We start from the raw sequence: 12,601 nt of genomic DNA, 5'->3' as shown, positions 1-12,601 counted from the left end.
TACAGAATGTCATAGCACTGTCCTGCAAAGAGATCCTTTTGTTAATCCAATTATGAGATCTAACTTGTAAAATGTTATTAGCTGTTGCTGCACTTGCATACAGTTTGTTTTGCCACAAATTAATATCAGTAACCTTCTATTTAGATGGTGTCATAAAGGTGGGAGTCTCATCTTTCAGTTCTCAGAATACCTGTTTCATTTAAATCCACTGCTTTGCTTTGGATTAATGTGGCTGTAGCAAAGGGAAAATATTTCAAGACCAGCCCAGTTCCTCTATTGGATTTACACAGCATAATTCAACTAAAGATAAGCCAAATCAGTTGGAGGCGGAGTCATTCAACATAAGGAAGTTTCTGCAACTCATATTAGTATTTAGGCAAGGCAGAACGATGGGCTTCCCGCTGCCCAGCAGTCAGTAAACAGTATATAGTGGGCTCCTCAATAGGTATGTTACATTCTAAAAGAAAAAGAGCAGCAATATTTTACATTGTTGAGACTGGCTTTCAAAAGGAGTTCAGTCTGTTGAAGATAGCACTTAAGAGATGGTGACTGTAACGCAGGTCAGCAGAGGGGATATTTGTACCATCTAATTTTGGGTTTCTTGGCTCCTGCTAAAGGCACTGGTCTGATCACTGGTAAGCTTCTAACGCAGGTGAGTTGCACTGCCTTCTGGAAAGACCTGCTTCTCTTCATCAGCTAGATAAGGAGCCTTGGTTCCTGATTTGGGTAGTGCAAATAATCCCTCTATTTGTTTTCCTTTTAGTTTACCCTGAATTCAGCATTGAAATAGAGCTGGAAAATCAAGCCAAAATATCTTTTTTTTTTTTACGCTGAAGGCACAAACTTGGGGAGAATGGTTGATATGTACTGATATATGCGTATTTGTTCTGCAATGTTAAGGTCCACCGGGCCCAGAAGGTCCACGAGGGCCACCAGGCAGTGGAGGACTTAAAGGAGAAAAAGGGAACCCAGGTCAACCTGGCCCACCCGGCCTGACTGGTCAAAAGGGAGATCAAGGACCACCTGGACGCCAGGTAGGACAAGAAATGGAGTTTTCCCCCTAGTTTATTTTTAAATGCAATAAAAATGGAATATATTTGGGTGGAATATGCAGTTTATCATAGTAAAATAAAAGCCAAAATGTGGTAGCTAACATCCTGTCTTGTAGCAAGTAAGAGCGTCTTTTCCTTAATTATCCCCCAGTATCTGGGCAGGATGTTCCCCATCACATTCCCGTGGGAGCTGGAGCTGTCAACGCACACTTCATGTTACAGCGTTCTCTAACAGCACCCAGTGCAGTGAGCAGAATGCATGGCCTCAACCCTTCAAAGCACTAGTTCACAGACCCAAAGGGTGCTTATTTGTCCCCCAGCCACTTTTTTTCTACCTGTTTTTCTAAAACTGCTGAGGGAGATGAGTGAATAACATGAAGCTGTTCTGTTCAGGGGGATCCTGGTCGTCCAGGTCTGAATGGAATGAAGGGTGACCCCGGGGTTCCAGGCGTCCCAGGATTCCCAGGTATTTAACTAGCATTTCAAGTGAAAACCTCCAGACACATAACTGCCCCTCAAGGAGAAAAGAAGCCTGATTTTGGCCATTCCTGCAGCAGATTTTGTAAGACAGCATGTTCTTTCACTGTGTGACTGTATGACTTTGATGTTTCAGGTATGAAGGGTCCCACTGGACCTGCAGGACCCGCTGGCCTCACAGGCAGTCAAGGACTGCCAGGCCCACCAGGTAGGAGTCCGGGGTAGCGTTACTGTCACTTTTGCTCTCTGCCAGTAGAATTTGTTACACAGACGTAGGACTGGGTTGGTCTCAGCCAGCAATGAAAGTAGTTAAGCGAGCAACAGCTTAAACACAATTCCAGGCTATACTTTGTAGCCCCTACAAGTAACCCTATCGTATTTTTTACTCTGTATCCAGTCTACATGGATTAACCCCTACCGGAGCTGTCCTTTGCCAGGGGGTCACCAAGAGCAGTTTTTTGCCTTACATATATACGGTTTATACGCTTACTTCTTTGCATTGATAGAGCTCTTGGCTTCTGACTTTGCAATAAAGAATAACAGAAACTGTCTCTAATGCTCTCTTCCACCTTGGTTTATCTAATACTAAGCTGCTTTCTCTCAGGTCCACCAGGTTTACCAGGTACCATTGGACGAAGCATTGTTGTCAAAGGTGACCCTGGTCCCCCGGGTCCTCCAGGACAGCCTGGGTCGACGGGGCCGCCTGGATTGCCAGGGCCACAGGGCTTGCCAGGTATGATCCTAGGTGGCTGCCGAGAACATGACTAAGAAGTATAGCTGACTGCAGGCTGCAATGCAAGTCACTTGGCACAGGCTGTAGAGACAAGTTACTGAATTCAGCAAGAAGTAATAGATAAATGTAGGGTTCTAACATATAAATCCAGTTTAATGGTCTGTTCTTGTCTAATGTATCATGAAGAAACAATAGATGAGTCCCAGACAATTTAAAGATTTCTGTAGTGAGATTTCAAGAGCTTTTATTTCACTTATGCATTTGTCTATTCTAGGTCCAATTGGTCTTCCTGGTGACCCAGGGCGAGATGGACTACCTGGTTTTGATGGTCCAGCAGGACGTAAAGGAGAGAGGGGTCTTCCAGGCCAGCCAGGTATGGTATTTATCCTATGAGGACCCAGCAGAAAAAGAGATGCTCCCTTTTGTGAGTGCAGGCTAATACTGGGAAGTGAGATCTTTGCCTCATGGGAGTAATAATGAAATCATCATTTTAGGATTTTCTTAATGCAAAAATATTACAAGCAGCTGAACATACCTCGGTTTGGAATATTCTTGGAACCAACACATTGCTGGTCATTGCTGAATAATATTGTAGAGTGCTTTATCTCAAGCTTAATGGCATCTCCTTTGCAGCACAGATGACACACAGGAGATAATGAACATAGTAAGAAACAGAAGAGCAAGATTAGTAAAATAATTTTAATTTTGCATGGAAATCATGAATGAGGGGAAAAACAGACTTCATAAAGGAGAGAACTTCACCAAAGGCAGAGATCAGGCTACCATGCAGCTATTGCTTAGAATTATTGAATTACGATTTGAGAAAAGAAATCAGACTAGGCACTGGGACAACTTTCTAAAGATGATGATACATATTAAGTAGCTATATATTGCAACTTGTGAGAAAACGTATTAGAATTTAAACAGTTAAAACAGTACAAAAATCCATAATGCCTTTTTTCCTTCTTCTCTGAGTAGCTCTATGAAAAAATGTAAATAATAATGACTGTGAAATAACAGTCGAAATATTTGTAGTTATATTTCCTGATATTTTTGCTGTTCAAGATCAAATGCCTTTTCCGATACCTTTCTCAGTCATCTGACTCATTCATGCTCTCATTCAAGGTTGTGCTAGCCTATTTCCACTTTTTGTAACCTACTCCAAAACTGACTGCAGCTTTTCTATTCATTTTGGTGGGCTTTGGCTCAGGTGTTACCATAGCATGCCCTAGAGTGAGACTTGCTTCTGTTTCTGGCTCTGCCATTTATTTTGTGATCTTGAGCGAGATGTTTCAACATTATCTTATTAAGCTGCATACACAGATTAATGTGTTTTGGAATTGGGAAGCTGATTTGGACTCATACCAGTGGCTGTCACATCCACTGCAGTTACCTTAGTGCCTCACAGCTCTGACCATATTTAACTTCACAATACCCCTACAACGCAGGGAAGTTGCACTGTTACTTCATAACTAGCTATGACAGCCTCAGTGATTTAACCAAGCTTACATGAAAAAAATAATTTGAGGAAGATAGTGTTAGCAGATACCGTGTGCCCCAACTCACAAGCACCTTAATTACATACCTTTCAGAGCTACATTAGTCCCAAAAGAGGAAGGAATGGTGTTAATAAATACTGTGTGTTGTGTTTCTCTCATGTGAACAGGTTCACGAGGAATACAGGGACCTCCTGGTCCTGATGGCTTACAAGGCCCACCCGGTCCTCCTGGAACAGCTTCTGTTGCTCACGGATTCCTTATAACTCGGCACAGCCAGACCAGGGATACACCACTATGTCCACAAGGAACATCAAGAATATATGATGGATTCTCTCTTCTATATGTGCAAGGAAATGAGAGAGCACATGGCCAGGATTTGGGTGAGATATTTTGTATGCTCTGTCTTTAAGGGGAAAGAGGGTGTAGCTGCTTCTTCAAATGCTCTGGTTCTCTGAAGGTATGACAGTCTTAAAGATTACCTAGATGAGGATGGGGATTGCATACTAAGATCTACCTCCAGAGGTTGCACATTTTAATTCAGGATGAAAGAACGTAAACCAAAACTGAGAAGTTAAGTTTTTCCCACATGTGATAATTTGATAGCACATGCTGTGCACTCACAGGTGTAGAGGAAGAATACACAATTACTGTTCTCAAAGCATTGCTATAAAAAGCAATGAAGTGAAAACTTTGCTGTCACATTTTTATGTATCTTACTCTGTAGGTACTGCTGGGAGCTGTCTTAGACGTTTCAGCACCATGCCCTTCATGTTCTGCAACATCAACAATGTTTGTAGTTTTGCATCAAGGAATGACTATTCCTACTGGCTATCAACTCCAGAGCCAGTGCCAATAAGCATGGAGCCACTGATTGGGCAAAGCATCCAGCCATTCATTAGCCGGTGAGACAAAGCAGACTATCAGGTCTCTTTTTTTAATATCTGGACAAATAGCACATCTTATCCATATATTTCCAACATGCAGGTTGGATATTAGGAGATGAATCTGTCATGTTTTGCTCTGGGAAATACTATGAAAATAGCTTGTTTTAAAGTATTCATTGTCTTAAACGGTCTGTCTACGTGCAGCAGTGATAATTAGAGGCTGAAAGGCTATAAGAACTCTCCTCGGCTGAGGAAGCTATGTAGTCAGCAGTGCAAGATTGCCACAGACAGGAAAGAATATGAGAGCCATTAGCTCTAAGATTAAGGCATTCACCTGGGGACTTTGAGCTTCCAGTTGTTTCAGGAACTGCTTCAGTATTTTACCCAATGGTTGTTAGTGGAAATACAGGCAGATTTTGCACTCCAAAATACTGTCTTGTTGCGGTTACAAAATACGTAAGAAGTAGTCTAGATTAATAGGACAGCCTCTTACAGGCTAGTTTTTCTCCCTTTCTCTGTGTAAGAATTCTTATTAAAATATAATAGGAGTATGTTTTATTACCACGTGTTTCTCTGATATTTCCCCTGTGTCCAGATGTGTTGTGTGTGAAGCTCCTGCTATGGTGATAGCTGTACACAGTCAGACCATTCAGATTCCTTCGTGTCCTCAAGGCTGGGACTCCCTTTGGATTGGTTACTCTTTCATGATGGTAAGAACTGCCTCCTACTCCAGAAGTGGCTAGTACCCGCTTGTGTCCTCAACTAGCTGCTTTAGGACTTTGTTAAAAACTATAATGGTTGTCATTCAAAAGCTTTTACCTTCAATTACTAACCATGGTAGCCAAGTTTAACAGTGATTTTCCAGTACACAGAGCCCAGTGTAACTGATATTTACGGAGGTGTCTGACACTGCATTATCTCAACCAAGAATGAACAGTGGCTCTTTTAGTAGTTGAATGCTGTGCTATTTAATTTTTAGCACCTACTGTAAGATTCTTGTTTGTGTGTTTCTCTCCTCCACCCCTACACCAGCACACTAGTGCTGGAGCAGAGGGCTCTGGACAGGCCTTGGCATCACCTGGATCCTGTTTAGAAGAATTCCGTGCAGCTCCATTTATTGAATGCCACGGTCGCGGCACTTGTAATTACTATGCCAATTCATATAGTTTCTGGCTGGCAACCGTAGAGGTGTCAGAAATGTTCAGGTAAGAAAACCTGTTTCTTGTATATTGCTTTACTGCAGAATGAAAGCTTTGGAAATGGAATTTATTCTGAAGATCAAAAGAGATTTGTTTACAGGGGTATAAGGAAATAATTTAGTTTGTTTTCCCCCTCACAACCAGTTTTTCAAGTGTTTCCTTGGTAAGCCTTTAATATTATGTAAAAACTTGCTAGGGCGCATTCTGTTTTGCAAGGAGTCAGATTCTTTTTACATCAATTCTTATTCACATTCAGTAGTACCTTCTCTGAAAGTAGTCCTACTGTAGTTACTGTATTTGGAGCCTAAAAGATGGATTTTGTTGGGGTTTTTTTTTCTTGCCAGGCCTTTCAATAGAGTCAAGTATTTGAAAAGGTAGTTCACAGACATACAAGGGACAGGTATGAAGAGCAAGATCAACTCTACTTAAAGCTTTTAAGGCAGATGTTCATATAACCTGTTTTTAAAAGTCCTGTGTGAAGGAGGTTTCATACCCTCCATGGCAAGCATTTTTTCCAGTACTTTGCAGAGGAATTAGGATGACATTTTGGCGGCATGGAAGCCAATGGACATTCTGTCCTCAGCTTCTCTGCAGTCAGAATTTCAGCTGGAGTCTCTCAGCTCCTCAAATTTTTTCCCTTTCAACTTGAGTAGCAAAACCATTTTTTCTTTGAAAAATCATCTCCTTTCATAGAATAAATTGCTACTGCCTTGTTTGTGTACTGATAAAAACCTCAGAAATATTCCCAATGCCACCAAACTGAAAAATGTAGCTTTGTGGTACAGGGCTGGCAATGTGCACTGTGTTATACAGCAGTAGTGGCCCCTAAGTTGGTTTTGTGTAACACCTACAACCGTGATACTTAATGTGCATTAAATAGTCATCTAAGTTTTCAGGGTAGTTGATCACTGATAATTCACTAGTGAAAACTGCCTACTAACAACTACCACGCACCTCTGAGTTTTCCATCTCTACTATTTTCTGTCTCCCATAAACACAACTTCCTTTTTTATTCTACTTTTAAAAAAGAAACTTTTAAGAATTGGACTTACTCTGTACATGCATATTACACAAATATGTTATATTAATCTCCCACCTCCCTACCCTTTCAGAATATAAATAAATAATTTGGTAAAGCCACCTCTTAAATACAAATCTCTTTGTAGCAGTGTTTTTTATGGGTTGTTAAAGTACCCTTCAACTGAGAAACCCAAAGGCTAGAAAGACCCCAGAAATACTGTCTCAGATGTACAAAATTCACCTTCCACTCGGTTTGGTATTTGTGCTGCATCATATGCTAGACTGAAGCAGTTGAGTAGCATACCTTGTGTATACCAAGACACTGTACAAAACTGAGCATGTGTCACCCGGTGTTGAAGACACATAGAAAGATCACTCTTAAGGAAAACTCTCAAATACAGGACTAATTCCCCACTTACGTACTTAAGTGTTATCTTAAACTGTGAATTACGTAGAAGTTTAAAGGAACAGTTCTGTAAACAAAGAAAAAGCTAACCTAACCTTACTTTTGTGTCTGTCAACCAGTAAACCTCAGTCAGAGACACTGAAAGCTGGAGACTTGAGGACGCGTATTAGTCGTTGTCAAGTTTGCATGAAGAAGACGTAACGTCTTGGAGAATGTTTTATAAAACAGTTGAAAATTCCTAAGATGCACTGTCTTCCAGCTGCAACAATGGTGCTACTGTGCAAAAAGAAAAGAAAAAACAAATCCAAACTGTTTTAACCATGCAAATTCAAGTGTACCTCACTCATGTGCCACACTAAGGGTTGTTTGGTACATATTTGACAACAGGACGAAGATGAAAGAATTGACCTCTTGGAAACAGAAAAGAACACTTGAGGTTCACAAAGGATCAGAAGATGAAATTTTTCATTTCTCTCCCTGTACCAAAATGGCACCTTTTTGATCAACCAAGAGAATAAAGAAAAACACGACGCACTGAGTATGTTTAAAATAACAAGACTGCAGTTTTGAAAAACATTTTCATGGTGCTACTAACCCTACTGTATCCCAGGTTTTTAATATGAAATTTTAAGCTTATTTCTCTTTGTAAGTAATGAAATGTGTATATTGTGTAAACACCTTTTTAGTTGAAACTTTCAGTCATTTAGAAACAAACCAGACTGATATAAAAATGCTTATGTCTAAAATTAAAACATACAGCAGTATTTTATTATGAAACTTGTGGTACGGAGAGAATTTACCCCTCTTACGCCAACTTCTTCATTTGGTATTTCATTTCCTTCCTCAGTTGCCAACCTGATATATTTGGAGAATGCACGATTATTCTGAAGTCATTTTGACCAGGGTTTTAAATGTTGTACACCATGCTATCAGTGGTCTTATTTGTGCTTAGAAATCCCAATCCACTTGAAAAGGGTTTTTTTGTATCTTGTGAAAATATGTGAAATTATTAGCCATATTCTATATCCTTCTTTTCTGAATAAAAGTCACATTCACATTTTAGTAATCAGTTTGGTTTAACAAAACCTGTTCCTTGGGAACATCCAGTTACCAAAGCATTTAAGATTATGCTTACATGAAGCCTCTGCTCTGAAGTGGTGTCATGCATTTTATCCAAAATAGTGTACACGCTAAGAAACCTTCTGAATAAAATAAAGCATAAGCTGGTGGAAACTGATCTTTTCCTATTTACAAATTAATCTTTTAATCTTATGTGAATTTATACACATCCACAATGTATTTACAGTATACAGCAACTCTTGTGTATGTATAGTTCACATAAGGCCTTGAAAGATGGTGCATGCAGTCTTTCTGATGTCATTTTGTAAGAATCCTACCGCGTATGTCTTAGAGCGTCACTACTTGTGCAATAGCTGAAAAGTGATCACTTTTTGTATGCATGACTGTTCAGCTTCTATGGTCAGTGCTGTTTCATTTACCGTTATGTATAAACAGAGCTCCCTGACAAAGCAGGACTATTTTTCAAGTGATGATACTTTAATATTTTCGTTGTATATCGCCACCTCAACTATCAATACAACTTAACTTGTGAATTAACATACTGCTTTATACAGGTGAAGTGTATTTGTTTATTGACTACTGTTAAGTAATTTATCTGCTAATGGCTATTCATTCTTACCTTTCAGTTATCATTGTAAACACGGAGCATCAGAAATCTCCTTGTTTTATGCACATTTGACAAAAGACATAGGACTGGTGACTGACCAGGTGGCAGTGATTTATACAATGAGATTGGTGCTGATTTCAAAAGCTTTCAACTGAGTATGAAACTGAAGTTCTTTAGTTTAAAATGCAAAATATTAATAGCTTTGTCTTTTCTCAATTAGCTGCAGTTATCTATGTCGGTAGAGAGTGGGCAATTCAGCAATGTGCATCCTTCAACTCATTTTATTTTGGTTTGCTGATGCATATAGAAATAAACTAAACCTGCTGCTACCTCCAAGTCAAGAACTTGTTACCAAAGCTGAAATAAAATAGTAAGTCTCTTCTTGTAAACACAAGCCCTTATCTTACTGCTGGCTCCTCAGAAGCCTAAAATGAAGAAACCAGCCTATCCCTACCCCCCAAAAAGCAGGAGAATGGATGCTAAGGTCAAGGAGCTCCCAGAGGAAAGAGCTCTCCCAGCCTTCCCTACCAACAGCGCCTGTCTTGCGCTCACCAAGTGTTCACATATGGGGACCTGGGAAAGGGCAGAACCTGTTTGTTCCAGTAGCGCATAAACAGTGCATCTTTCTAAGATTTGGGCTTCTCTTGCAGCGTGTAAAACAAAGCCCACTGAATTGAAAAGACAGGAGATACCATTCCAATCTAAGGTAGATAGCACCCAGAACAGCTAGTCTTGTGGCAGCCTTAGGTCCTGCACCTGTGAGATGACCACAGAAAATGAAAATATGTAAAGTAGCTACACTTCTGAGAGATACGTTCTCTGTTCTGTTCCTGCAGCTCTCACCCTGACCTGGAGAACAGTCCTGAACCTTAATCAGCTTCAGGCTGAGATTCCAAATGGGCTAGTTTTTATTAAGAGAAAAGTGGTCTAGAGAGGAAGGAACATCTTTTCACTGAGACCTGCAACAGAGATTCAAGAGATGTTGGTTTAATTCCCACCACGCATTCGGTGCCTTAGCGCAGGTAAATCCCTTGACTGGTGTTACTGATCTATACAAGAAAGCATGGTTATTATTTTCTCCTACTTCTTCTTGACTGCTTAGACTGTAAGCTCTTTGGGGCAGAGACATTGAGGGGGCTCAACTGTTGGTTGGGGCCTCTAGGTGCTATCCATCAGTATATAAATATTAAACTACAGGTAAAAGCTTGTGTTTGCAGATTTATTCTTGAAAAAGTAAAACACTGTTTTGAACATGAGCGCCTTAAAATAGTCTTCAATGTAGCCTAAACATGATCCAACTCGGAACAGCACTTCTGCATCTACAGTTCAGGCGCTTTTTCCTGAAGTCTGATTTGTTTTTAACCTAAAGCTTTTAGCCTCTTAACTAATCATGTAAAGTTAGTCTATTTTAGTTAATCACCTTGAGCAGGAACCTGGAAGAGAATTGTATTTTATGTTGTCTGGGGGTAAGTTGCGCGCTTCAGCCACTCGAGGGCACCATACAGCTTTGAAAGCAAGCTAGGACAGAGACACACTGAGTTATACAGCTTTGAAAGCAAGCTAGGACAGAGTAGAGACACACTGAGAACCTGCGAGTGCCTGCGCGCAGCAGCGACTTTAAAAAAAGCTTACTAGAAGGGGGAGTGCATTACCTTCCGTCGCTCACAGCCCAGTCCTTGTTCTTGAAAGCTTGCTGCAGATGGTGCACTGTCAATTGCTACTGGGCTGATGAGTGAAAAAAATGCAACTTCCTAAGGGAATACTAGTTTGCAAATCTTACGCGTAACTTGGATTTACACTCTTCTAGTATTAAAGAACAAAGTTCCGCTTAAGACAGGCTTTTCAGTATCCTCCTTCACTCTCCCAAGTCCTATTATAATCCTTGACTAAAAGGAAAAAGCTTCCGTCAACCTCAGATTCATTTATACAGTGGAATTTAAACTTCTGAAACAATTCTGCAGTCAAAGTACAACCTACAAGTCAAAGTGGGCACACAGAGCAGTGCAGCAACATGTCCATACAATGAACTAGACTACTGCGTGCAACTTGGTGCTCTAGAAGCTCTTAAGCATGCAGCATTTTATCCTCTACTGCGGAGGTCAGTCCCCTCTATACTGAGGGTTTCTCACATCCAAGGGTGGAGGAAGTACCTACTTTAAAAAGTAGTTTTAGCATTTGAAAAAGTGCTATGTTGATTTTGCAAGCGACAAATGCTCGAGTTCTAAAATTTTACCTTCTGCAATTATTTTCTATATACTTTGATACCTCACTTAACTAGTTTGTAGTGAGTATGCTGCCTGGTGGGTTTTTTTTAAACTGGTCCTTTCAGAAAAGTTACACTTTAGACAATCCAGCACTGCTGCTGGACACAGAACACTGCTGCTGCTATGGCTACTTCCACTAGAAGCACGAGCTGAAAATTGCGCAAGAGAGCAGGAGGAGGACACTGCTGCTAATGGAAGGCAGGAGCAGTGATAAACTCAGGGGAGTAGTAACAGTGTTCTACATTTGAAATGTAGGATAAGTATCTAAAACCATTAGCTTTTGAAAGGAAGATTATTAACTCAACCCATCTGTAGCAGACAGGTGACCACTGCCTAAGAACAGCTTCAGCTGGCAGCAAGGTGAAGAGTAACTGGTTAGTAAAGCAGGCAAACTGGCTGTCTTTATATAGGTACTCGCTACAGCCCGTGGGGGAGCACAGAATGGTGGCTGAGGCTACTGTGCCAATGAACAGCTGCAGCGCCCGCTGAGCTAGATTTCCTGACAGTCAGTCTCCTACAACCGTAACACTTCTTTAAAAAGTTTTAAATTAACTCAATAACTCAGAAGAAAACCAAAAGAAACTGAACTTGGTGTGTTTGTTTAACAAAAGGGGGGTGGGGGGAAGAAGCTCTTACCTCCCAGATCTATACAGCAAGCTCAGCGCTCCTGCTCTCCCCCGAGACATGTTGCTTCACAATCCTTCATGGAAAAGTGAGGGGAGAAACTTCTTTATATTTGAGGGAACGCTATCGCTATAGCCAAAAGAGGATGCAGGGATGAACAAAAAAAACCAAACCCCACAATACAAATTGTATTGTTACCTGGTAACCCTGAAAAGGTCCTTCCTTCCCTGCTATGGACCTCTCGTTCCCAGTTCTTTGATTATTTCCAGTACCACGTTGCTCAGTGAGATGCAGGGTCCGTTAGAACCGGTCAACGTATTTCAAAACAAAAGACTTTTAATACGTATTCTAGTGACTGTCTTCAAATTGAGATAGGAAGTCTGACTTGCCTTCTGGTTTTAATTGAGGGCTTTCACCATGCCAGAGAGTTCTGTCAATGATTCACCCAAAGGGCTTTGAAAAATTAGTGCAAAACTATGTCCTCCCCCCCCCCCCAAAAAAAAACAACCAAAAAACCCTCAAGCAGTTAGCCCATTTCAGATCCAATGAGACATTCAGTCAAAGGTCTCTTAAAGCGGTTATTGTGAGACTGTTGCAACAGCCTTGACAGTGTTTGGATAATCCTCACTGTTTGTTTACTGCTGGTAGAGCCGTTTCTGCCATGTATGAGAAGCGCCGTTTTCTTTTTCTTCCCAATACAGCCTACACGCTATAAAATGAGGCCCTGAGTAAAAGGGCGGGCTTATTTGAGGAAAA

General features: G+C 40.8%; 1 protein-coding gene across 1 annotated transcript in view; it reads left to right on the top strand.

Annotated features, from left to right (window-relative positions):
* Positions 1-7,471, top strand: part of COL4A5 (collagen type IV alpha 5 chain) — a 60,014-nt gene extending 52,543 nt beyond the window's left edge. Inside the window, exons 41-50 of the mRNA XM_019471027.1 lie at positions 901-1,034; positions 1,446-1,518; positions 1,666-1,737; positions 2,134-2,262; positions 2,537-2,635; positions 3,929-4,141; positions 4,486-4,663; positions 5,241-5,355; positions 5,678-5,850; positions 7,390-7,471. Of these exons, the coding sequence (XP_019326572.1) occupies positions 901-1,034; positions 1,446-1,518; positions 1,666-1,737; positions 2,134-2,262; positions 2,537-2,635; positions 3,929-4,141; positions 4,486-4,663; positions 5,241-5,355; positions 5,678-5,850; positions 7,390-7,471 (1,268 nt within the window). The remainder of the gene's footprint in view (positions 1-900; positions 1,035-1,445; positions 1,519-1,665; positions 1,738-2,133; positions 2,263-2,536; positions 2,636-3,928; positions 4,142-4,485; positions 4,664-5,240; positions 5,356-5,677; positions 5,851-7,389) is intronic.
* Positions 7,472-12,601: the final 5,130 nt, after the last annotated feature.

The sequence above is a fragment of the Aptenodytes forsteri genome, unplaced genomic scaffold (assembly GCF_000699145.1).
Source record: "Aptenodytes forsteri isolate BGI_AS27 unplaced genomic scaffold, ASM69914v1 Scaffold143, whole genome shotgun sequence".
Taxonomy (NCBI): Eukaryota; Metazoa; Chordata; class Aves; order Sphenisciformes; family Spheniscidae; genus Aptenodytes; species Aptenodytes forsteri.
The sequence above is the reverse complement of the archived record's forward strand: the minus strand, read 5'-3'. Positions and strand labels throughout refer to the sequence as shown.